The sequence below is a fragment of the Poecile atricapillus genome, chromosome 3, assembly GCF_030490865.1.
Source record: "Poecile atricapillus isolate bPoeAtr1 chromosome 3, bPoeAtr1.hap1, whole genome shotgun sequence".
NCBI classification, from domain to species: Eukaryota; Metazoa; Chordata; class Aves; order Passeriformes; family Paridae; genus Poecile; species Poecile atricapillus.
The window spans coordinates 37,027,775-37,054,036 of NC_081251.1; the positions used below are offsets into that span (position 1 = coordinate 37,027,775).

General features: G+C 37.5%; 1 protein-coding gene across 3 annotated transcripts in view; it reads right to left on the reverse strand.

The window, feature by feature from the left end:
• Positions 1 to 26,262, reverse strand: part of MDN1 (midasin AAA ATPase 1) — a 92,529-nt gene that overhangs the window by 4,985 nt on the left and 61,282 nt on the right. Inside the window, exons 64-98 of one of the 3 annotated variants that reach the window (XM_058834535.1) lie at positions 25,677 to 25,838; positions 24,740 to 25,013; positions 23,556 to 23,791; positions 22,775 to 22,870; positions 22,441 to 22,535; positions 21,647 to 21,771; positions 20,372 to 20,518; positions 19,986 to 20,095; positions 19,457 to 19,530; positions 19,070 to 19,265; positions 18,419 to 18,575; positions 18,109 to 18,255; positions 17,584 to 17,710; positions 16,599 to 16,704; positions 15,398 to 15,513; positions 13,902 to 14,381; positions 13,126 to 13,352; positions 12,637 to 12,783; positions 12,237 to 12,409; positions 11,733 to 11,894; positions 11,466 to 11,603; positions 11,091 to 11,232; positions 10,687 to 10,859; positions 10,320 to 10,463; positions 9,541 to 9,670; positions 8,609 to 8,925; positions 6,972 to 7,133; positions 6,491 to 6,592; positions 6,138 to 6,339; positions 5,515 to 5,685; positions 3,915 to 4,072; positions 2,001 to 2,090; positions 1,510 to 1,625; positions 716 to 890; positions 14 to 87 (exon numbers count right to left, since the gene is read on the reverse strand). In XM_058834535.1, coding sequence (XP_058690518.1) covers positions 14 to 87; positions 716 to 890; positions 1,510 to 1,625; positions 2,001 to 2,090; positions 3,915 to 4,072; positions 5,515 to 5,685; positions 6,138 to 6,339; positions 6,491 to 6,592; positions 6,972 to 7,133; positions 8,609 to 8,925; positions 9,541 to 9,670; positions 10,320 to 10,463; positions 10,687 to 10,859; positions 11,091 to 11,232; positions 11,466 to 11,603; positions 11,733 to 11,894; positions 12,237 to 12,409; positions 12,637 to 12,783; positions 13,126 to 13,352; positions 13,902 to 14,381; positions 15,398 to 15,513; positions 16,599 to 16,704; positions 17,584 to 17,710; positions 18,109 to 18,255; positions 18,419 to 18,575; positions 19,070 to 19,265; positions 19,457 to 19,530; positions 19,986 to 20,095; positions 20,372 to 20,518; positions 21,647 to 21,771; positions 22,441 to 22,535; positions 22,775 to 22,870; positions 23,556 to 23,791; positions 24,740 to 25,013; positions 25,677 to 25,838 — 5,651 coding nt within the window. Of the gene's footprint in view, positions 1 to 13; positions 88 to 715; positions 891 to 1,509; positions 1,626 to 2,000; positions 2,091 to 3,914; positions 4,073 to 5,514; positions 5,686 to 6,137; positions 6,340 to 6,490; positions 6,593 to 6,971; positions 7,134 to 8,608; positions 8,926 to 9,540; positions 9,671 to 10,319; positions 10,464 to 10,686; positions 10,863 to 11,090; positions 11,233 to 11,461; positions 11,604 to 11,732; positions 11,895 to 12,236; positions 12,410 to 12,636; positions 12,784 to 13,125; positions 13,353 to 13,901; positions 14,382 to 15,397; positions 15,514 to 16,598; positions 16,705 to 17,583; positions 17,711 to 18,108; positions 18,256 to 18,418; positions 18,576 to 19,069; positions 19,266 to 19,456; positions 19,531 to 19,985; positions 20,096 to 20,371; positions 20,519 to 21,646; positions 21,772 to 22,440; positions 22,536 to 22,774; positions 22,871 to 23,555; positions 23,792 to 24,739; positions 25,014 to 25,676; positions 25,839 to 26,262 lie in introns of all 3 variants that reach the window. The other 2 variants (XM_058834533.1, XM_058834534.1) reach the window with 2 other exon arrangements.

The following is a 26,262-nucleotide window of genomic DNA, read 5'->3' on the forward strand; positions in this document are numbered from 1 at the left end:
CAAATAAACTCACCTACACACAGCAATTTGTCCCACTTCTAGAAGAGTCAGAGCATTTCCAATAACTGCCAGGGATTCATATGCAAGCTATGAAATAAAAAAGTTGCATCAAAAATAGCACAATGTTTTACTCAAAGCCCAGTATTAAATATGAACAATACTACTGAAATTATTTTTCATCCTCTAGAAAGATAATTGAAGAGATTGCCTATCTTTTTTTTTTGCCTGTCTTATGTAAGACAGTCAGTACAATAAAAATACACTAGTTTTGTTTGAGGGCTTCAGCTGATTGATTTAGAGAAACCAGTACAGGTAGGCTAATGAAACAAGTAAGTAACTGTTCAGAAGGAAACACACCATTTTAATTAATAAAAATGCTGCAAATGGGCTATGATGAATGGGTATTTAGTGCTCCAATGAAATGCTGGATAAGGAAGCTTCAGCCTTTTGTAAGCCACAAAGAGTAATTATACAGGGGATATGTACACCTTTAAAAAACTTAGCTCATCCTTTCAGCTAGTTTTCACTGATCTTTTCTTAATAGATCTTTTAGGCATGAAGTTACAGGAGTTCAAGTGCATGGACTGGAAAACTAGGTGCTTTGAAATTATCAGACTTTCCAGCAGCCACCAGCCCTGCATGACACAAGTCAGTAACTCCCAAACACATCAATGACAGGTGGTTTCACCAAACTTCTCCCAAGGTTTTATTTTACCTGTTTAGAGTGATTGTCAATCATACTAGAGGAATCATCGATAGCTAAGCAAATCTGGTACTGTCGTTTACTGGGCTTGGTCCTTCGCAGCCAGATCTTGTCTTTTCGGAACTGACTGGCAATGTATGGGATCACTTTGCGCATGTTCAGTCTCTTCCCTGTTCTGTAGTCTCCTCTGAAAGTTAAGAAAAAAGACATAGTGACAGGGGTTATCAGCAAATATCTCATTATGGAAATCCATGGCCTATGCAGCATATCCACAAAATATTTTTTTTTTAAAATACAACAAATCCAATATTAGTAGTTTTAATACTGATATTTAGTTATAGATAAAAAAAATCCCCCACATTTTTAATGTAAGATGGATATTCAGTGTTTTTAGAAGAAGTTTATATCTAGGTAACTCAAATGGAATGCAGACCTTTAATTTATATTCCACCAGTTTGAAACAAGTCTCTATCTCTTTAAAGAATAATCATTTAATGTTATAAACAGCGTAAAACATTTTGGCATTTAACATAATCTTTGACTTCAAACGGTGAAGTTGATCGATCACCTGTTGCACAGGAGAAGAAAAAAGTAGGAAGCAATATCCTCATGATGGTTGCCTACTACTATATCATGTTTGCATTTCATAAAGTAACCTAATGTTCCCATACAAGGAAATTGAAGGCATTTGCAAACAGGAATAATTACTGTAATGCAAGAACAACATAAAGCTGCGGTTTTACAGAGACTGAAGTGCCCCAAACCCATGAGTTTAAAGAAATTCAGAAGCCTCAGACACAACTTACTTCAACTTGGCAGCCTGAGTGGGTTCCAGTATGAGTCGCAGCTGTTCACAAAGCTGCTGTGATAGAGGAGCTGTCAGTACTAAATACTTCTGCCACAGCTGTGCTGCTTCCTTCTCCTACAATATCACACAAAGAAATTAAAGTGAATTATGAAAAAACAAAACAAGATGGGGAGCACTGTCTGAAGAAAGAAACCAGACCTCGGCGCATTAAGGGGAAGGCAGTAACTAGCTAAAACTGTGAGTGTCTCGTATGACAATCTGCATTCACATTCAAAACAAGATCTGGAACAGCATCCTCCTTCAAGAATAACGCAGTATGTTTTTCAAAATAAGTTAAATGTAACAACAAAAATGGTATCTCTATCATGTGATTTTGAGTATTTCGATTCCAGCCTGCTTGGATTCCTCAATGTTTTAGCAGTAAAAGAAGATGAAATAATGCAATGAAGGATTCTTATGACAGTTTTATATTCAAATGAGATCACAAACCTCCTCTGGAGTTCCAGGCTGTTGTGTCTGCCAAGCTTCCAACTGCCTTTCAAGTTCCTTTCTTAGCTCTTCAGGATCTCTAATGATGTGCTAGAAGTGGAGGTAGGAGTTTTATGAGACAGAAAACTAGTTTACACATCTGGTGATCCCCAAAGTATAGCAAACTATAAAAAAAGTATAAATGCATTGGTCTCATTCTTATAAACAAAAAAAATACCCAAATACATAAATGAATATTCTAAATTTCCATGTTTTTTAATAGCTTCCATGTACATGAAGGATAAATACCTCCCCCCAAATATCTCCATATGTTATATAATCCATATAGAAACAAAGCTAGGAACATCTATGATACTGACACTAAATATAATACAGAATTTCAAGACAAAACAATGAAATTATCTTTGAAATGACAAACACCAGATTTATTGACAGTATAATGGACACCCAACTACTGAACACTACACCTAACTAGTATCTTTGAAAACATAGCATACTTTACTTAATTATATTTTTTTACAAGTTGCATTCAAACCACTTGAAGATTGAATGACACCATCCTCCTTACTTGGCACCAAATATTATTTGAAGCCATTCTGTTAAAGGACACCCAAGCTTTATGATTCTTCTTTTACTTTCACTGCGCTTTCAGTGACAGCCTCTGTCCCTGTCTTACAAACCCTCAATCTGGCCAAAGACCAACACATAGTCTGCATAACCTGCAGGCTTACAGACTACGGAAAGCAAGCCCATAACTCCAAACTCAATAGTCCCAGTAACTTTTCATTCCTCAAGAAACAGCAGCTGTCCCACTGGCCACCTACTGCACGTTTAAGGAAGAGAGAAAGAACATACACAGAGAGGATTTCTCTCTTCCTTTTGCTGAAAGGTGAGAAACTGCACTTTTCCCCCAGCTGCCTCTTTTCCTTTCCCTTTAAATGGTGCTGCAAGAGCTCCCTCTCCTGTTTCACATTTTGCATCCCAGTAGGAAAAAACCTACAAAGCCCAAAGCCACAATTATTGTGCCAACAGAACACTTGGATTCAGCAGCCTTTTTCCAAAAAGCTGCAACACTTGGCATTAAGATAGAAATACCCAGTGTAGCTGGGACACAATCCTGTCTGTGTTATGTGTAGAAACAGTAAAATAGCACCCTCCAAGAGTGTACTTAGGACACCATACTGTAAGAATGAAATGTCAACTCTTCTAAGAAAAACCAGACACTGAAAATATTTTTACTTTATCAACTGGTTATTCATCACTATATGGCTTCTATGCCATAGGTCTTTATGATAAAAGGTGCTTTTTCCCATAAGTTTGCACCGAAAAACCACAAGTGTTACATGAAGCTCTAGGATTTTCTAGGCCATGGTATTTTTCGAATTGAGATATTCATAAAAAACTCAAAAAGGTTCAACAATACCTGCAATCAGCTTTTATAAAGAAGTAATATATTTTAATGGATTAAGTAAGGTGGATTCTTTGTCTACAATGGTGTTTTAAAGTCACTGATGCCTAGTTCTCTCATCATTCTGTATGTACCCTTTTGTTATCTTCAGGCCACACACCTTTGCCCATTGCTTTCCACTTTACCCAAGCATTTTATCTGCAGGTTGATCTAAGCAGAACAGTACTTTACAGTTAGAAAAACAAAAGCTTTTTAAAACATTATGTGAGAATACATCCATGGTAAGGATGGGTAGAACTAGTCATTTTAAAGGCATCTTCCAGCTGCATATACTAGAGTGTACGTGTATTACTTTTCATTCTGATATTAAACAATAGCAAGGTACTGAGTTGGCTGAAAAAAAGTAATTCTAGTCTTTTGCATTCACAGAGTTTCATTAACACAGGTCAAGTAAAACCATCTGTTTCTCCTGCTGTCGCTGAAAGAAGACAGACTGGGTATCCTACCTGGGGAATGTCCATCAGAAACTGGTGGGCCGTGTGTATGGTCGAGTCCTTGCTTCTCTCTGGCTTCTCTTCAGTCACCTTTAGTAGTTTTTCGGGTGCAGATTCATTGACATCCTCTGAGTCACAAGTCTGGAGCTCTGGCTCCACATCACCTGGTCCTACAACCACAGAACTGATTACTGACTTCATGGATCACACATAATACAAGAAGCAATATCGTATCTTGACTTTTACAGAGCATACCATAGGCTTTGGAGAGCAGCTGGCATTTTCTTTTAAAAAAGTGCCAAACTTTAAGACATTGAATTCTAGGAATGGGATGAATACATTTTGCAACTCACTGGAACAGATAACTATGCATTTCCTAATGCAAGTTGTTTTTCTGTCCTCTAACCTTCTTGCCAAACAAACAAAGTAATAGTTAACAGATCTTTAACACCTGTGAATTCCACTGGTGAAGTACTTTTATTGACTCTCATAGCCTCTATGACAGAATTGTAGGAGGTACAAAGTCATTTGAAAAGTCAGAAAATCATCATTAAAAAATGGCAATCTTTGCTTATCTTTTACTCTAATTTTTTAACAGTAAAGTTCTCTATAAATCAAAAATAAATTTAAAAATAAAGGAACAGACTTAGAGAGTTTGTTTTATTACTGTTTCTACTGTACTATGCTGTTTTATAGCTCATTTCTTAAGAATTATTCTAAAGGAGTAAAAGTATGACATTGTAGGAGATGTTTCAAGGACTCTAGTTTTAGAACATAAAATAAGAGAATCATGTGGAAAAACAAGTAGACTGATTACATGCACACCTGTGCCATAGTCTAGTGATTTAAGTGATAAAAGCTCAAGGGAGTGGAAAGCAAGAATGTGGGCTTGTAAAACTCGTCTCCCCTCTCCAGCCATGCTTTGTGTTGTTCAAGAAGAAAACTGTTCAAAATTCCAAACTAAGGTGTCATTTACTTGATAATTCATCAAAATTACAATTTCTGTTGCAATTGGCAAGAGGTATTTTTATCTTGCTTATTTTGTGTGGGGGGGCTCTGTGGCTGACAAGTCAGACCTATCTTCTCTATCATCTACTTCTGTTAGCTGCTCAGTTTTGTTCCCACATAAGAAAGAAGGCAGTGAGTTTGGTGCTGTCTCCAGATGTTGTTCAGACCAGATCCTCTACTTCATGCTGGTTTGTTTCTTTGGGGTTTTTTGCCAGAAGTTAGTTATACTTAAAACACTAGAGTTATGTGGTGCTGATAGTGGAATGCTGGAATGCATTGTTAAATGCCAGTTAATTAAGTGAATTGGCACTGTGTTGAACAGCAGGGAAGTGTTTGCTTTCTATTTCTTCAAAGTGGTGGATAAAGATTAGAGACCATTAACTTGAAAGAAAGCAGCAAACCCCTCTGTCACTCAATCAATTTAGCAAAGGCTAATGCTGGTTACTAGGCAGAAGCAAGAATACTGCTGCAGAGGAATCAATTTAGAGCAGGCATTTAATTTAGCCTTATGAAACGTATCTGCCACATGCAAATCTGAATACCTACACATACATCTAAAGATCCATATCAGCATGTATTTAGAATGCTTATTAAGTTAATGTACCAGGAGGTTTAGTGGCAGTAGACTTCTTTTTCTCTGGCTTCAGCTCTTCAGTGTCTACTGCTCTGAGATCCTCATCCTGCATTTCTGTTTCCATTGCTGCATCTTCACAGTCTCCTTCTTCCTTTTCTTCAGGAGGTATAATAGGTTTCTCTTGCTCCTTGCTAGCTACATCTGCACAAAGACAACAATACTTGTCAGGAGGAAAGTGGAAGAAGTAGTCAAGTTATAAAAAATATTGCATTCTCAGTTACAGTGAACTTAGAAGGGATCTGAGGCTCAAACCCCTGTTATATCTTCTACTCTGCTGTGCTGTGTCATGTCAGTAAACTATTGCCTTGATTAGCTGAAGTAAGATTAGAAGAAAATATTGTAAGGATATTTATTAAGATAAAATCCATTTTTGTAAGTCAAATCAGTATTTTCAGAAGTGTTATTTGAAGTATTAGTTTGAATCTGAGTGCCAAGGAGTACTTCCTGTAGTGAAATGGTGCTGCATCTTTAACCAAAGCAAGGATTGTTAAATATAACTTTAAAAAGCAAACAGGCAAAACTACAGCACACACAAGTGTGTCAGGATTTGGTTCTGCAATGACAACTCTTTACACCCAGAAATACCGCTGTACCATATGTCTGTGCATCATAGTGTTCAGAGCCTTGTTTAATATGTTCAAATGCATCAGCCTCCTCTACGCTTTGTTTAGGCTGAGTTGTATCCTGCTTTGCTTCACTGCTGGATTCCATGGTTCTCAATCGCTTGTGGACGCGTTCATTGTGATCTCCCATTGAGCGCTCATTGTCTGCCTGGCCAGGTTTCCTCTTGAAACTCTGAAAAGGAGAAAATTAACACCCTGAACTTCAAGAGAGGGGTAACCCACCACTAATAAGAACAATGTTCTAACAAGAAGAAACTGAGTCCTGCCTATTTGCTGGGTAATTTTAAGCCATTTAAACAAAAATTTAAAAGATTAAGATGAACCTGTGTATTTTTCCTGCTTTGCTTCTCAGAAGCCATCCGGGCCATGCATGTGGATTCATGGCCTTCTGACTGATTTGCACTTGAAGCTCCAGTTCCACTTTCCTGAAAGTAAAAAAAAAAAATTAATTTCAAGTGTAACCAAAAATAGCAACTACTGTAAACAAACTCCAGACATTAAACTGCAATGCTTTGCTACATTTTGCTCTGAATAATCAATGGCTCATAATTGCAAGTAAAATTCTTATGGAGAGCAGACAAGGCACTTGTACAGTTCAACAATTACCCTAAACTTACCTTTATAGCAGTGAAAATGCAGGGTATCTACATGGTCTTTAAAGGTTTTTTCAGTAAATTTATAACTGGCATAAATTAAGGTCTTATACACAGCTCTTAAAAACTATTGCAGCAGCTCCCTGTTTTCAACTTGAAAACATATTCACAAATTTAGCATTTTTAACTCAGACACTTCCACATAATTTACCTCTCTAGACTCGTCTTTTTCTGAAGCCTCTCCAGCCAGCTCAACAGCACTGTCACTCTGCAGATTTTCTTGCCCAGTCTGCCCTTGTGTTTCATGCTCCATTCTTTCCTCAGCCTCAGGGATCTGTTCATCCATCTCTGAATTATCTTTATCCTCCTCTTCCTGAAATAACACCAGATTATTTTAACATTCTAAAAAACATTGAGAACTGTGTTTTACTGAAAGGCACTTAAAGACAAATACAGTTATTAGACACAGGATGGGTTAACAAAGGGAAAAGGCTATTTAACTGGATACCCCATCTATGATAAGGTCACCGGCCTAGCAGATGAAGAGAAGGCAGTGTATGTAGTTTTCCTGGATTTTCAGTAAAGCTTTTGATAGTGTCCCTCACAGCATCTTTTTGGACAATTTGTCCAGCTGTGGGATGAGTGGATTCACAGTGTGCTGGGTGGATTCCAGGGCTCAAATAGTTGTAGTGAATGGGGCTTCATCTGGTGACAGTCACCAGTGCTGTTCCTTGGGGTTCATCTCCAAGACCAGTTCTGTTTAATGTATTTATTAATGGTCTAGATGCAGGAGTTGAATGCTCCATTACCAAGTTTGCTGATACAAACTGAGAGGTGCTGTTGGCTCTCTTGAAGGACAAAAGCCTCTTGCAAAGGAATTTGGACAGATTGGGGCGCTGGACTATGATTAAGGGGACGATATTAAACAGGTTTATTAACAGGTCCAAATGCTGGATTCTGCACCCAGGACAGAGTAACACTGGGCTCAAGCACAGACTGGGGGAAGAGTGGTTGGAGAGCAGCTCTGCAAAGGGATCTGGGGATGCTGGCCCACAGCAGGCTCAGTGAGAGGGAGCACTGAGGCCTGGCAGCCCAGAGGGCAATCCCCATCCTGGGCTGCATCAAACACAGCAACACAAAAGTGGTGGTGAATGCACTGTATTCAGCATTGGTGCCGCCTCACCTGAGTGCTGTCTGCACGTCTGGGCCCCACAAGTTAAAAAGGGTGTGAAGGTCCTGAAATGCATCCAGAGGATGGCAACAAAGGTGGTGCAAGGCTGGAAGCAATGTCCTATAAAAAGCAGCTAAGGATTTTGAGCTTGTCTAGTTTGGAGAGAAGGAGGCTGAAGGGTGGCCCCACTGCTCTCTACAACTTCCTGAGGAAGGGACATAGAGATCCTAATCTCTTCTCCCTGGTACCCTATGATAGGATGCATGGGAATGGTCATTAGGACTTTAGTATCACTTCTTTACTGAGAAGATGGTCAAACACTGGAACAGGCTTCCTCGAGAGGTGATCAAAGTCCCTGAGCCATCAGTGTTTAAAAGGCATTTGGTCAATGTGCTGAATAGTGTACTTAAATTTTTGGTCAGCCCTGAAGTGGTCAGGCAGTTGGACTAGATGATTGTAATAGTCTGTTCCATTCTAACACAAGGCTGAGGAAGCAGCAGGAACACGGATAGCAGAAAAACATTTTTAACAAGCACAGTTCTTGTTATTTTGATGAAAACTCTCACTAACATTGTATCTATTCAATGTCAAATTTGTTTCAGAGTACCACAGAGCACATCCATTTGTATAAAGCAATTAATAAAAAAAACAACACACTTTTATTTATTACCCTGTACCTGAGGTTGAAGACCTTGGTCTTCATTAGGGATTCCCTTATCCTCAGCAGATTGATTTTTTTTCTCATCAGGTGGTTGTGACTCTTCCTCTTCTTCTTCTGCATCCTCAGTGTTCCCTGCCTTTTCTTCTTGATCATGAGCATCTTTGTCTCCTTCATCTTCCTTCTCCTCTTTGTCTTCAGAAATGCCTTCTTCAGCTGCTTTTACATCTTGCTCATCTTTTTCTGTCTCACCAGTATTTTCTTCATTCTGTTCTTCCATCTTCTCTGCCTCATTGAAATCCATAGGTTTCTCATCTATTTCAAAATCATTCTCTTCTGCATTAAAAAAAAACAAAAAACAAAAAAAATCCAGAAAGGTATATAAAACTTTCAATGTATATTACTGTTATTTGGAATAAAACTGCCCAGCCTATCAAAAACCCATAAAACACTGAGTTCTGTTCACAGAATCTGTATTTTCTGTAGCCAGAAAATAATTCCTTTAAGTCAAAATTGACTTCTAGATAGCAGAAAAGCTGGATGAATTCCTATTAATTTCCTTTAACCTAATATTTCTGAGGGTCAATTGACTTTTAAGAGTACAAATACTTGAAAGTATAATAGAAAAAGCATGAAACCACAAAAACAACTGGACAATTAAATAAGGAGATTCCAGCATAAGTTAGGCTGTATCACTTGGATAATATGAGAAAGCATGCTCCACAGCATGCATGAAAGGCAGGTAAAGGAAAATGTTGTAATGCTGACTTGTCTGGCCTGCATTTGGTAAGCTGGTATTTAGATGCAGAAATTAATTTGCAGCTTCTTGGTGGTTATACAGAATTCTTCCACCACCTCTCCTTTCTATAGACAAAAAGGGCTTGTGATCTGATTGTCCCCACCACTTGCATGTGGCTTTTCATCTAGGAATCTGTAGTTTTTCAGCTGTACCTTCATCTTCATCATCACTCTTTTCATTACTCTCCAGATTCAAATCATCAGGAAGGTCCAAAGGTTCAACTTCAGGCTCCTTTTCTTGCTGGCCATGATAAGGATCTACTTCATTCTCATCATACTCACGCTGTCAGCAAAAAATTGGGGAAAAAATAACAGGCATGGAGTACGTGGAAGGATAGGCAAAAATAAGAAACAAGATAGTACCGTATTCTCTAGGACAAAGGAATGCTGTATACATTCAGAAATACTACATTCTGACCAGTTAAAAGTGGATTTCCAGTGGCACACTGGAATGGATGAAGAGCAGAAAGATTAATTTCAGCAACTGCATTTACATAAATTGGTGGTACTTAAAACAAGCATGCTTTATGCTAAAAAGCCAATTTTCCTAGCTGAAACATTCTAAACAGAATATGCACTCTTGGAGATGCTAAATGTAGTCTTGCATACAAAGATGTTTCTGTTTCTAAATACAACAGAATTAGAGTTTTAAAGTTTTGTCCATCAAACATCAATTCAGTCTAAAGCGTGTTTTGGGAGCCATTACAAGTTCAGAGTATTGCAAAATAATCCTTTCTGGAATATGAATCAGAAAATAAAGTGTATTGTAATGAATACAATATGGTTTACTTTTAGCTCTGAAATGAACTGACTTTTTTCAGGGTGTTTCACTATTAAAAAAAAAGCATTTCAAATTCTCAGAAACACATGGTATGAGAAACAGTATGTGGTTTAACAACAACATAATTCCATGTAGTCCAAATAATTTTTACCTCATCAATTTGTTCATGGATTTTCTCTGTATTTCCACAGTCCTCCTCCTCTTGCTCTTTTTCCTTATTCTTGGGAGGCTGTTTTTTATTATCTTTGTTTCCTGTCCCCAGATTGTCATCTTTTGCAACGAGCTCTGAATCCTCCTATTAATAAATCCAAAAGAAACTCAATTATGTTATTTGCTTTTCAAAGTCTCAGTGACATCATGTCCTACAGAAGAAAAAAGAAAACACTCAACAGAACTTATTCCCTGAAATTATCCCTTTCTAAGGCAAAGAGCGGTGAGAGGCAATTCCCATTCTAGGTCACATTAAGTTAGCAGTTTAATTCCACTGATACTTTTTCCCCCGCCCCATTCCTTATTACCTCATCCATTCCTGGTCCAGTTTCTTCTGTTTTACTACTAGTATCTTCATCATCATCATCATCATCATCTTCATCCCCCCAGAGCCTTTCATCTAGTTTATCATCGGCTTCAGCATTATCAAGATTGCCCATCTGCTTATCCAGTTCCTCCTCTTCATCTGAATTTTCCTCATCTTCTGTTACAGATCAGAATGTGTTTCAGTACAGAAGAGAGAAAGCAAATGTTTTTGTTAACTTTAGAAGCAAATAAGCAATCATACTTTGCACCTTAATTTCATCACCCCTTCCAATTAATTGACAGATGCTGAAAAAGACACACGTGTACATGTTGTAGAAAAGCATCAACCATTCCTGGACTGATCTGTAAGTTTTTTAATAAGTTCGCCATGGTGGAAGAACCAAACCTTTTTTCTCCTTTTCTCCATCATGCATCTTTCCTTCAAAGTCTTCAGACATTTCAATTGCATTGTCTTCTCCTTCAATGTCTGGTTTAGAATCTTGATCCTCTTTCTCCTTCTCTTCACCTTTTCGAAAACTGTCTTCTATCTAAATCATTGGTAAAGACAAAAATTACAATGGAACTTGCCTGTATATTAAAAGCTTAAGTATCACAACAATACGTATAAGCTGATAGGCAACATAATAACTGATAAAAGCCAACATAAATAGGAGACTGAAGGTAACTTGGTGCTTTTTTTTACCCAAGACATCCACATAATGGATTTCAAGAGCTTTTCCAGTTTCACTTCAATTAAACAAGATCAAACCCCAACACTTGCCTGATCTTCACTTTCTATTTTGTCGCTCACATCCTTCTTGCCTTCCCCTTCTCCAATACCACCATCCTCATAGTCATGGAACTCTGTTGCTCCCTCTCCTGCTTCATCTTCAAGTAATTCTTTTGGCAGACAAAACCCCTGCAAAGGCAAACAGAAACTCAAAATCTTCCTCAGTAGTCAGTACATTTTTCATCTTAGTTTCTACTAAGACTTTTACACATTAAATGTATGTTTGCCATACATCCACAGTTACCTCTAATAACTTACCTTTAGAGCAAGCTCTGTAAAAATGCTGGTTAGAACAGAAAGCAGTTTTCCAGTACTCCTGTGAGATGCCAGTGAAACGGTGAGGTAGAACAGGATGAGGTCTGAATACTTGCAGAGCATGGGCTTTAGACGCACCAGCAAATAGCAGGACTGGTTGAAGAACTACAGTTAAAAAAACAGCTGTCAGTCATTACTTGTACTTACTGACAGGCACCTCAAAGAGGTGACTGAAAGTGCAAAAATACCAGTAGTGAGTTTAAGTACAATTTCTAATGTTTCTGGAGCTTTTTCTAGATTTTTCACAAAAACTTTGTCTTCTTACTACAGCAATATCTGGCTTTTGCATTACAGAATACTACCTTTATTGGTCCAGTTTCTCAAATGCTTCTAGTTCTAAGGCACTGGGCAAGAAGAAGCAATGCACGTTTAACCACCGAAGTAGCTCACAATTCCAAATCTCTCAAGACTCCTAAGCCAAAAAACTCATGAAAAGAAAAATGTTACCTTATGTTTATATGAAGTGCAGTCTTCCCTGTAAGATTTCAGGATCTCCAGGAGTTCTGAAACACCTGAATTTGCCTTCTGCACATGTAAAGACTCCAAATCAGCAGACAGATCTTCATACAAAAGTTTAGTTATATGTCCAGCTTTAATCACATCAAGTAAGGCTGCATCCTCTTTGTATGAAAGACATTTAAAGAATGGAGATCAAGTCAGACACTCTAAAAATAGATTATAGCAAGCAATCTAGAAATATCTACCCTATCTGTTTAAATAGACAATTTCTAATAAATTTGCAATTTCCTTATGTATTGGTACCTCTGACACACACTATTTAAGAAATTTTAAGGTTTGCATGGTTTAAACTCTTCTGCTCCCCACTCAGGTATACTGACAAACTTACCATTTTCCTCTGAAGATTTTTCCTCCTCTTTTCCACCTTCCTGTTTTCTCTCTACCAAACACTGAACAGCATACAGAACAGCATGGATAACGGTTTCCACTTTTGTTGAGAATTGTTCCACAAACTCTTCATCCGACTGTTGATTTCCTTTTGAACCATAACACACGCAGTTTTATATGGAAACACATCAGATTACAGGTTCTTATGTTTCCTTTATGCAAGGACAATGACAGCACTATGCAAATTTTACTACACACTTCTACCAAAATCTCCTTGCTAATCATGACCTGCAACTATGGTGAAGGATCCATCACTAATGGAGATGGTAGTAAAAAAATTATACTGCACAAATAAAGTCTGGACTAAATTTTGCAAGTTTTAATTTAATGAAGTTTTTGGATATCAGAAGGAGCACTGGGCCACCTTCGGCAATAACCAAACTAATAAATTCTTGTGTCTTTACCAACATTACAAATAAGGTAACCTTACCTGTGCAATCTGACACAGAAGCAAGAAGCTGTGTTCTCCAGACTGTGAAGTCTGAGGATGTGTTATTGATGACTTCTTGTATATACTTTAGGCTCTTGATTAGGGCCATCTGATTTGCAGCTTCCCTGTCTTGCCCATTTGGAAGGAACAGGGACTCTATGCTTTGTAACTGGGCTGAGACTTCCAGCAAACAGCTCACAGCTGATGTGCAAACTTCAAAGTCTCTCCTGCAACAGAAATACCATAATACTGAAAGAAGAACAAGCAGTCCAATTTAAGATTAAACCTTTTCTTGGGCATGGATAAGGGAGAGGCAGCATATAGCAATCCTGAATTTATTAAGTATTATTTATATTTTATTAATTATTTATTAAATATTTGACAACAAGCTTCTATTTACTGTACATTTATAATCACTGAAGCAGAGAGAAAATCAGAAGATTGTTACTAGATAGGCTAAAAATGTCTTTTAAAATGAAAATTTCTTCATTCAACTTATATCTGAAATTCACCTCAGCTAAGGAGCTATGGAGATAAAATCCTGAGAGACCAAAGATAAAGTGGAAAGCTGAGATGGAAATTATTTTAACTTGTCAGGGGAGTGGGAGAAGACATACATTTCTTTAAAGAGGTATTGGATTTTGCAAAAAAAATGAACAAAAAATGTTTGAAGAACATTTGAGCCCACTTTTCAATATATACATAGGTAAAAATTTTCAAAATTACTTCACACATATTATGTGAACATAAAAGAGATGTTCACATGTAGAACTCACCAGGAATGAAAGGAGGTCTCCTGTGACTGTTGTCTTACTCTGTCCACTTCTGCTTTCACGGCCTTCACATTTGCCATCATTGCAGTCAATTGTGTAGCTACCTGCAGCCACAACTGATCCTTATTTCGCATCCGGCATCCAAGAGGCAATTGCTCAATTGTTACTGGAGACAGGTGTTTTAGATCTGAGGGAATCAGGTCAGGTATTCCCACAAGAACATTTCCCATTTCAGGTACTGAACTCTGAGGAATGTTGTCTTTGACATCGGTCCTTTCACTGTCATTGCACCTGGCTGACTCTTCTTTTGGGCAGCACTGAATAAACCAAGACAGCTCCTCGAGAACCATCACACACTGCATGCAAAGCTGCTGCAGTCTGTCTGTCCAGCGTTGAATACTGTCTTGAGGGGGAAACGCTGCATTGTATTCTCTGTCAGCAGTCAACCTAGAATCTATTTCTTGTATACAGCTCAGGAGGTTCCTAGTTAAGAAGAAAGAATTAGCAGTTATAATCACTGAGCTTTATGTAGTACCTCCTTTTTGAAAGCTCTACCTTTAACTGAATTAATTTTTTTTTTTTAAATCTAGATAACTTCTCCTGGAAGAACTAAATCAATAGGTTGTTTTTTTTTAAAAAGGTTGTTTAATTAGTGTTTTTTTTCCCTCCCTGAATTATGAAACACTACAAAGCCCTGGAAATCTGATTTGCTATGAAAGACATAGTAAGGCAGATAAGTGTCCTGAAATTTTTACTGTTCCTGTGACTGTAAAGCTGAGGAGTTTATTTAGTTGGGATTTCTGTTTATTAATTTTTTTAAAGTTTCCTGGGGTTAGAATAAATTTGGCACCAGTAATCTCCAGTCCAGAATTCCTTCTCCGTACAAAGCTACTAGCTCCTAACCTGATTCCTAAAAGTTTTATGCAGTTTTGTGCTGAGCACAAATATGCTCAACAAAGGTGGCATTGGCAATGACTCTACTCAGATGACTCGAGCAATAAAATGAAAGATCACACCAAGTAAGAAAGATTCTTACACACTTTTCCTTTTACAGTTTTGACACAACATCCAGTATGTCCCGCCTTTCTAGAATTTTTCTTTGTGAGCTGTTGATGCTTTATTTATTTTGGCTCAAAATACCATCCAGATCATTTATTTGCCCCAGGTCAATCCAACAACTTAAATGTAAACAAAATTAACTGAGGCCAATACCAAATGAGAGATATAACAATCTGTAAGTTTAATGGTTTAACTGTGTAATTAACTACAGGAATTATTACATATATATGCCTTACTTGTTCTACAAAATTATTTTCATTCCAAAATACTGGCCGCAGTGATAGGATAAACTTAGTTCTATCTAGGCTTGAGGGGAGGAAATACAGGGAACCAGAGGAAGGAGTTGTTATTTTCTGCTACCTTATTTTCCATCTTTCTTGAACTGATTTGATTACTGTCAAATTCTTGCCAACATATAAACGTTGGAAGATAGAAAATACCTGAGTAAGATCCACTGCTCTGTCAGTGCAGTAAGAGATCGCCTCTGTCTCACGAGCATCTGCATGAGGTGTGCAGTGAACCCTTTGCATCGTTCAATGCTACCCAGTCCAATATCCTAAACAAAACAGAGACAGAAAAAGTGAGAGAGGAACAGTTAGATGAACAACCAGATATAAGCAATCTCTATGTCTCCATTTCACTGAGCAGGCTGAAACATTATGGTTTAATTGAACAAGTCTTAATATGCAGAGTAGTGTTACCATTATTACAGTTTCCCCATCTGCATCTTTTCTGCATCTTCCATATATCCTGCATGCAAATTTGCCTTTCAAGTAACTTCTGCAATACTCACATTGCATTTCACTCCACTGCAGCAATTCTAATCAGGAATTTAATTCCAGTATTAAATCTACCTTATACAAATAATGATTAAAATCTGAAGATATACCAGTGTAAATACTTTACATTCGTGACCAATGCTACAACCATTCATTCTACCAGATATACTCACAATTAGTTTCACTCCTTTCATTAGAAGTGGTCACATCTTAAAGGTCAGAATAAATGCTCACAACACAGAGCATAACTGATCACAGTCACGTTCCACTCTTTGTATTCAATATCAGGAGTGACTTTGATAAGATGATGTTGTAAAACAAGGGGTAAAGCACAGTGAGAGGAAAAACATCTGGAAGAGATGCTTTTTTTCTGAAATTTTGGAAAAGTGGTTCTGGTTTGGCTTGAGCTCATTTGTCTGTTCTACTGGTTTTAGACCAATCTTTAAAAGAAGAAATATATTAGCACTTTTTGTGTTGGACATCGACTTCAGTTACGCCCAATTATAAATATCAACTGATTTCTTCAAGAACACTGAATGATATTTGGTTTATTTTCCTTACAAGTTTGGATTCAGCATTTCATGAGTTTCTTCGTGCACAAAAAGTAGCAATTAGGGATCTCCTGGGATGAAACACTGAACAGATCATGAATTCCTTTCGGCAAACTGATTTTGTCCCTTCATAAAACAGCAGGTTTTAACATGCTGCATTCAATGAGTGGTATGAAAGTGTCATATTTAATATCGTATTACATAACATAGCATTATCACCCATCACTTTTTTACTACTAGGAAATTTCAGTCCAAGATGGCAAAATGAAGTTAATGGAACTAAGATTCTGGTTTTAATTTGCTGGTTTTACCTTGGCAGGTGCTAACAATGCTGTCTGGAGCCGAGAGTGACGTGCAAGTGACCGATAGAAGTACTTCTGGCATCCATCCCAGGCAGAAGAAATCTCTGTCAGCAACCTGGCAGAGCACAAAGAAGTATGGTATTAAAAAATACTTCAGCATGCTGGAGCCATCAGGTCAGCTCTTCATCCCAACAGTTTTGCCTGAAATTTATTGTTTTGAAAATGCATTGATGTTGCAAATCTTTATTTTATCTAAAATTATTCTAGTCTTAAGAAAACATTTAATTTAAAAAATAAATTCTAAGGAAACCCTAAGTAATAGCACCAAGATCTCTATCTTTGACTACCATTTAATACTTTAATAATGATATTATTTTTCTTCCCCCCATGCTGCTAAATCCAGCTTCATACAGAAGCCTTTCTTTTTGCCCTAATACATAAATGCTTACATCCCAAAAGGACAATAACCAGCATGTCTCAAAGACAAAAATTCACTTGTTGACAGAAGAACAATTAAAAAAAAAATCTTTCCCCCAAGAAAGCTTTTCCAGTAATGCCCACTCTGAAGTATATGTATATTCTCCTGAAATATCCCATTATTTAATGGAGACAGAACAATGAAGTAATCCCTGAAAATCACAGCTCACTTTCAATAAAATCATTAGCAGTTTACACTAATATAGTGCTAGAAAAACATCCCAGGCAAGGCTGGACAGTGGAGGGCTAACTGAAATCTAATTAATGGAAAGAATGAAACTGAGGGTACAGTTGTTAGAGTCCAAATTTAGAAAAAAAATAAAAAGAAAAAAGAAAAAAAACCCAAATCCTTGCTCAGTTGTACATACCAAACTGAGAAGCAATGGGAGGAAGGGAATATGCAGAATCCTAAATTAATTACTATCCAGAAATCCCCATCTAAATCAATGTGGCATAAATTCTATATATTACAGCAGCAATTCACACAATCTGAGGGTAAGAAGTCCTGTGTACATACGTGGCATCCAGTTCATGTGTACAATTCACTGCAGCCAATGCATTACACAAGTCCAGTGGACGAAGGTAGAGAACTTCCTGGCAATCTTTTGAACGGGACCAAGACAGACCTTTCCGGTATGACAAACCTGGAACAGTATTACAGCACACATCCTTTGATGCCCCCGTTTTTGATATGAAAAATGTCACTCGTGCAGTTGGTAGTAAGATATCAAATGTTCTTATTTTGACAAGTGTCTGAACATGCTGCAAGTTTAGCAATGTAACACATTGTAGCTGAGCTATCTTGAGCTGAACAACACAGCTGAAGTAAGACTAGACTGCGTACACTAAGGACTATTCACTGCCATGTCCTTAAAGAAAGCTGAGTTAGGAATCATTTTTAAGACATGAAAAGGCTGATGAATGAGGAGGGTAAAGGTGCTACCATAAATCATATTATGGAGGGTTTAGATACATTGGCAAGGACAGTAAATTGCTCAAGAACTCTACTTTTAAACAAAGCCCATTTTTAGTTAAAGCTCACCTGTTTTAGCAAGGCTTTTAAAGAGATCCGACAAAGCCCGTTGTTTTTGCATCTGAATATGCTTTGCCTCTGATTTCTGCTTCTCCTTAGTTGCTGTCTGATCAAATGTTAAATTTTGCAGTTCAGCTACAGAAACAATAATACCGCCTGTATAGAAGACAGTAGACAAAAGTATGAGATTGAAAATTTAAAAAAAGCAGCTCTGGGAAGACACTCTAGGAAGACAACTATATATCTGCACTTTTTCCTGATTTGTTCCATTTATGTTATAGAGGTCAACTGTGGTATGGAAATCACAAGAAAACCTAACCTGTGAATTGGTCGAGATTTTCCACCAGGTTTAATAATGAATTATTTTCTGTAACTGCTGAACACATTTTCTTCATTTTTTTCGTCAGCTTAGACAGACGATATTGAAGAGATTCTGTATGAAATGTAATGACACCCTGACATTCTGGGAGTGCCCTCTGAAAAAAAATGGAAGAAAATTATATATGCATATTCAAAGCTCTCCTTTGATCACTAGGAGCAAATCACTTTAAAGAAAGGGCTAAATTCTGCATTCATCTGAAACCCCAAAACAGGTTCATGTGATTTTTTCATCAGTTCAGCATCAACACTTGAGAAAAATCATAATGCATGTACGTCAGGCAGACAAATTGCTGCAGACAGTAAGTAAGGAAACTGGAGATGTAACTGCCTCATCTCTATATTAGAGCACAGCTATAGTGCCAGATTGGTACAGACCATGCCTGTCATTCCATGCTGCATTCCCATCCATCTGCAGTGTTGCATAATACTGAACACAAATAAGACCAAAAAAAATTATGACATATTCAACAGATTTGACACTTACATAAGATTTTCCTGTGAAAAATAAATAATAAATCAGTGAAAAGCAACATATAGATAAGAATAAAGAAACTGTTCTTCCCACATTTAGAATAACTAATTCAGTCACCTTGGTAACATCTGTTCTAGCAGACAGAACCTTTCTTAATGTGTTGTTTAGCCTCTGAATTTTGGTTTCTTTGTCATCAGATTCTTCTTGCTTTTGCATGCAGTCCAGCTGCTCTTCCTTACCCATTTCCACCAGGGCAGGCTGACATGGCTCATCCAGAACAACTTCAAACTTCTTCATGAATTTAAAGAGAGTTCTAATTACCAAATGAAAACAAAAAAGTTACTGGGTTTTGTAATCCTGGAAATCTCCCAGCCGCTGGAAATAAAGGTTTTCACTGTGTTATGAGCAGAAGAAACATTTCTGTATTCATATATAACATCATAGAGAAATCATCTAGAAGGAAGGCTTCAAAAAAGGGAGCAGAATTTTTTCCTTCTGACTTACCTGCGTATTTTTTCAACTGATTGTTTTATAGCCCAGAAGCTGACATCATTCCACCTGGAAATCTTCACAAATTCCTATAGGAAAATAAATAATCAATGGGATTACTTATAGAAGTGAAATGAAATAGTTCCACATCAAAGAAGATCTTTAAACCTAATCAGCTACGATGATCTGGTAGCCTTAAAATGCAAAACATTTTACTAAGTGAGCAAATTATTGCACAGACATCTTATTCTTACTAACATACAAATTTGCACTGCATAAAAGCTGCTGCATAGCCAGATGTTGTGAAATCCACAGGGGCTTCACCCCTGGGCAGAAACTTTCAAGAATAAATGGGACTGATCAAACATTAAAGCTTTCAATCAACCCTTCTCCCACCTCAAGAATTAATTCTTGCCAAAGAAAATGTTATGTTTAGTAGGGATTTCAGTGGCTAACAGAACTATTATAGACAAATTCAAATAGTCTCTGCTCCTCTGCTCCTTTGATTAGACTGATACATTGTCTGAGCCAAGTTTCCTTTTACCTTAAGTTCCTTTTCTATGGGCTGACGAAGTACAGCAATTTTGGCCTCAACACACTCTGAAAACTGCTTATAGTAATTGTACAGATTCCACAGGATGCTGCACAGAACATCTAGAAAGGAAAAGGGACAGATAATAACAATAATCATCATCATCATTGTCCTTCTTTTACAAGAGGATGTTTTTCAGTATCATTACAATAAATACACCCCAGCTCTTTTTGGAAGTTTAGCAACACCAAAAGATGAGCTAAATTGACCAACAGCAAAACAGTAAAACAGCCCCACTGTTCTATTTATGAGCTCAGTGAGCTATTTGGAAAGTCTGCAACACCTGATGGCGAGATTGCTGTACAGACAGCTCAACACAAGTAATGCTAACAACTTACCCTTTTCTGCTACTTGAGGCATCAGCAAGACATGGCAGTGGAAAACCAACAGTACTTGGAGCCGTGCATGGAACTCTCCCAGAGTAGAGCCTTCAATGAAAGCCTGTAATGTGCTGACCAGTGTTTTCAGATCCATTTGCTCAGCTCCTGAACATTGCACCAGAAATTTATAAAGAAAGTGAAAGGAAAAAAAAACAAAACAAACAAACTCAGATGATCTAGGTGAAAATTGTTGTCTGGTCTTTTATAACTTTCCATTAAGTATCAAGTCTCAATTAGGAAACGTTCAAAACAAAATAGGAAAGGGGCAGATAGGGGAAGAATCTGATTTAATAATAAGTAAAACCAACAAACACCACACTGGAAGAAAGGAAAAGAAACAAGCAGCAGCATTAAAATAGTGACTGAGAAGGTCAGTTATATGTCAAATTTCAGAATCCATTGAGTATTTACAGAATACTTGCTATTCTCTATGAATGAATGGCTTTTTCAGTCATGATGAGCCCTACTACAAATAAGTCACACTGCCAGTTCCTTAACTCCTCAAAGCCATGAGGACAGAAATAGATCAGAACAATCTGGCAGAGAATAGCGGTTTTGGAGTATTATGGGCGGAAGAAGTCATGCTGTCCTCTTGGAGATACAATACAACCGAGGGATCTGAAACTCATGCAGGGCTTTAAGTCTTCATGAGGCTGGAAACTTGGCCTCAAGCCAGAGGATACTGCTTTCATCTTTACAATTCCATTAAATTTGGGGGAGGGAAGATGCTGCCCCTCATTCCCCTATTTTATGTAACATGAACACGTGCAGACAGATTTGCTAACAACAGTACATACCAAACCTACTTACTCTAAGAATTCTTTAGGCTTTATACAGAATGTCAAAAAGCAGTTCAGCTGGGATATGAATTATACTTTCTGCAGCTAAAGAAACGAGATGCCTTTTCCAGTTGCAGATGGAGGCCTCCCACTCTCCAAATCTGTTTGAAATGTTTGTATGTGCATGACGTACAGCTATCACAGTTCAACTTTCTTTGGGATGCTTTTTACAGACATCTTTTCTTTATATTACAACACAGGCCCTATGAGCCACAAGTGGTTTCAGAAATATATACAAAGTTCATTCCATACAGAAAACCCTACAGTAGAATTTACTGTAGGGCGAAGACTATACCTGAAAGTGCATTGTCAAATTCTGGCATTTAGGACCTTAATCATACATCCTTAGTAATTACTAGAACTGCATCACATTTATTTTAAGACTAGCACTTACCTTCTGTGTTTGCCTCTGTCTGTTCTTGAACATACTTTTCAATCATCTGATAGACTGAGAACCAGTACTTTGTGGATTTGTCCACATGCTGCTTCATAATGTTGTCCAAACTTACTGACCAGCAGCTAAAAACAATAAGAAAAAGGAGAGATAAACTAAAAATATCATAAGTAGTTTGGGTTCCAAACAACAAAAATTGGTTTTCTTTATCTATTAAACTAATGGAAAATTTAGCAGATGAAAGAATCTGCACATAAGCTTAATATAGACCATCAACTTCTGAGGATTATTGTTTTGCCAACATTATTAAATATGAAAGGAAAGAAGGGAGGGTACAGCAAAATCCATCAGAGGCAGGTCCGAAAGTTTATTTTCTCAGAAATGGAGGCAGACTTGTGGAATTCCTGATCGTGACATACTGTGGCTATAAAAATTTTATATGGTCTTAAACAGGAGACTGGACAATAACTTTTAAGGACAATTTAATGACGGTTATTAAACAGACAAAACCCTGCAGGCTGAGGAAACCCTACAGTGAAAACAGGAGAGCACTGGGGAAATATTGTTTCTACTTCTCCTGAAGCAGATACATAGAGTCATCATAGCCTGGACATGTTCATTCTGATGCACTACAGCTCCTCGGTGGTGGTTTCTTTCCCCCACACATTTTCACCACAACAGATACACAGAAGCATGTTCCACAATTAAGGCAATTCTTTATTAGAATGTGCCTCCATCTGGAGATGAAAGTCTACAGTATCTAAGGAAAAGCAGCATAGAAGGACAATTCTTACTTCAACTCCAATCTACGCCACTGAATAATCAGTTGTGTGACCAGATCAAGATGCTTCCGCAAGGACAAGGCCCGACAAGCATTCTCCTCCCAGTCCTAGAAAAGAAGAGTTCCCCTTTATGCAAAGCCAGAAATTAGTCACTGCCTGGCATAACTCGTTGCATTTACTCTGGATTACTGGGTTCTTGCTCTTTAAACTTTCAGCATGGAGCAAGCTGACTTCCCCAAATCCTGACAAGCAGACAGCTTTCACATACTGTGTTTGTAACATGGTACTAAATATAGGTAAGGAAACACAAAGAGAAAAATTAACTTTCCCTTTGCTGCCTTCTTACCTGTGCCTTTGCAATAAGAATTTCCAAGCCATTCAGAAACTTTGAGAGAGGACTAGAAAGAGGAAAACTCCGGATTCTGTCCATCACAACTAACAGCTGCAGAATAGAAACAAAAACATTCAGCCCTTAGTAAATTCACTTCAACAGAAGAAACCATGAAATTGAGTTTATTTATATGAGAATAACTGACCCAGACAAGATATAGGAATTTTCTATATTTATTATTTTTTTTTACATTTTTAAACTGCTTCCTCAATTTAGTATAAGCTCACTAGGAGTTCAGTAAAGCCAATGCAGTTGGGGAAGGGAGCACAAATGACCTAATGCAGAGTTCCTGTGGAATCTGAGCTTCTACATTATCCCAAGAAATGTAACCTGAGGACAACACAGATGCTGTAAGAGGAACTAAAAATAATTATTCCAAAGCATTATGAAAGAATGAACTTCAGAAAAAAAACAGGCATAGAAACAGCAAGACCTCAGGGATCTTTGAGCTATGGCAGACTGAAGACCACTTAAAACCCCAAGTTCAGACTTGGCAGAATCCCACTTAACATTTCATAACTAAAACAGAACAGCTGAAATACACACAATAATACCTATACTTCTTATGAATAAACAGGTATGACTTCAAAACATCTGCATAAGTAATACAGACAACATCTAGGCAAGCATATCAATGTGTGTGCACATGTCTATGCATATCTATACACATATTCACACATAAATGCAATCCTAAAATGCTCCAGTTTCCCCCAAATATTTGTTGAGGTGTTTTTACCTGCACAAGTACAGGATGCTCTGGCCATTCCTGCAGCAGCCCATTTATTTCTTTAGCAAAATTGTCAAGTACAGGTTGGCACTGTCGGACTTGCTGAATATTGGGATGCTGATAGAAGTCATAAGGCCCATCTTGCTGAAGCACAAGATCTGAAGTTACTTCCTCAAAAAAGGTATTGTGAAGAAGAGTGCTCAGCAGAAGTTGGCTTCCCAAAAGACTGTCATTCATTTCAGCACCTGGAAAGAAAGTAAGGAATTAGTTATTTTTTTAGTTGAATAGATAAAGTTGTGGGCTTTCCCCCCGCTGTATCCCAGGCCTTAGCATGTTATCTTTTACAAGGATATAAGACTATACAACTGGAACAGTGAGATAGAGAACACAAGACATACTTAGAGTTTATATTCTCTATTTCATCAGATTTTTCTATGAAAGTACAACGAGCATCATAAAGGCAGGCTGTAATCCTGTCAGAAGAACATAGTTCCTCTGTATATAAATTTACATCAAGAAAATAATACTATAAAGCAAGGCTCTGTGGAAAAGTAATCCAACACATAAAAACTCCCACGTACATTACAGCTCATGTGCAAACACAAAAATAAGGTACTGTAGAAACAACAGCCCTTATCTGCTTCATCTTAATTGCACACATGCATTTACTAGATCAGAACTGAAATATACAGCTGTGCTTTAACAAGTGACGATTCCGAGTTCTCACACATTGTTAAAACAATTTACAGATGAAGTTTTCCAAAATTCAGGGTGGAAAAAAACCACCAAAATACCTTTTTTCTTTTTATTTTCTACATATAAGCGAAATTTAACCCAATTCTTTAATAAACTTCATTTCAAAATTTACTTCTGGGAAATTTCTTTAAGTGCTTTATCTTCCACTGGACTGGGCAGATCCATGTGATCAAAATTTCACTCGGTTTTCAGTACATTTTTAAACTGTGTTAGTCTTCTATATTGGCAAATGTAATTTTAAAAATGCATAGAAAAATAAAAATAAAAGCATTCCACAAGACAATTCTGAACATGGGGCAAATCCTCTGGATAAAGAATTTTCAGTTTTCTGCCTTTTCCCCATAACAGGTATGTTTCATGACCTGTAATGTAATTGCTTTGAAACAAATCATTACAAATCTAAACCTGCATATCTGAAATACTGCTAGCAGTCTTACCAATTAAAGGATAGAATTGTGACACCAGGCATGCACCAGTCTGATAGCAGGAAATAAATGTACTGAAATAATGCTTGGCTTGATGAGAAGGCATACTCTGTTGATACCACAGGGATCGAGCAAAGTTTAAGCACAACTGCTGATGAACCTTCATTACTGTTTGCATAGAGCTTTTGGACAAAAGGGCTCTATCAACTTCCAGCTGGTCTTCCACTGGATCTTCAGTTTCCATTTTTTCTTCTAGGCTTGGCTGAGCTGTGATATCTTCAAAGTCCTGCAAATGACATGATAATCAAAAGTAAATTTTGATTTCTTCCTTTAATGTCTCCCTTCCCTGTCTCCTCTTTTGCTTTTCTTGGCATTGCAATGATTTGCAGCCAGACTGCCATTCTGAAACTGAACACAGGTGTACAGAACATTTCAGGGCGTAACTACAGCAAGCAACAGTGCAGGACAGTGATCCCTGAGCTGCTGCCAACAAAACCCTTCTGCAGAAAAAGCAACAGCAGCTGTGTCTGCTGATAAACCACCTCAATATTGTGTGGTTGCTTGAGGACCTGAACCGCTCTGTCCCAGCTGCTTTATTTAATCAAGGACATCAGCCCTCTCCACAGGTAGTAGAACATCAGATGACCTTACCTGCTAAATAAATAAAATTCCAGCTTTTTACATGTAACTATATAATCATTCAGTTATATAATTTGGGTTTATTCACCCAAAGTACAGTTCAAGCCTGGAAATAAATCCAAAAACTTTTTTCAACCAGAAGGTAAAATAAACCACAAGCACATAACTTAATACCTATCAAAATCTACCCCCATTTGGCTTTTGGTTGAAAGAAAAACTGCTTCATTCCTTATGTCATTTATAGCATTTATTTTCAGGAGCAACTTCAGATGTCATTGTTCGTGTTTCTTAACGGAGTTACAGCTATTACCTTTTCATGAAAGGGAAATCTCCTCTTAAATTCTTCTTCTTCCTCTTCTTCCTCGCTCCGTCCTTTCCCATGACTTTTACTTCTGTATCTGTACAGGCTGCGTTCCATTGCCTCCTGCTCTTGGGCACGGCGTTCCTGCTCATCCCATTCATTTACAATCGCCTAGGGAAACACAAAGCAAGATGCTTCTACACAAAGTAATGTTTAAAATCATCTCCTATTCCATCAGTGGGGCAGCATCAATTTTGCTTGGCTCCTTCCTCTTCCACCTCTTCCACCTCTACAACAGTATAAATCAAAGCCATCTAACATTTGTGAATTGCCCTCTTAACAAGCTAATGAAGAAAATGTAAAGACAATATGCAACAGAGTACTTGACCAAGTTCTAGTCCCCTTTCTCAAACATTTTATAAAGAAACTCTCTACAAAGTTTGCATTGGGGAGGGTTTTTGTTGTGTGTGTGTCCATTTTTGGGTTTTATTGTTCAGGGTTTTTCTTACATAAATAAAATCTTTGCTAATCGTTACAGGCTATTGTTTCATGTCTTGATAAATTCAAACAAGTTAATCCAGTATATTAGATTATC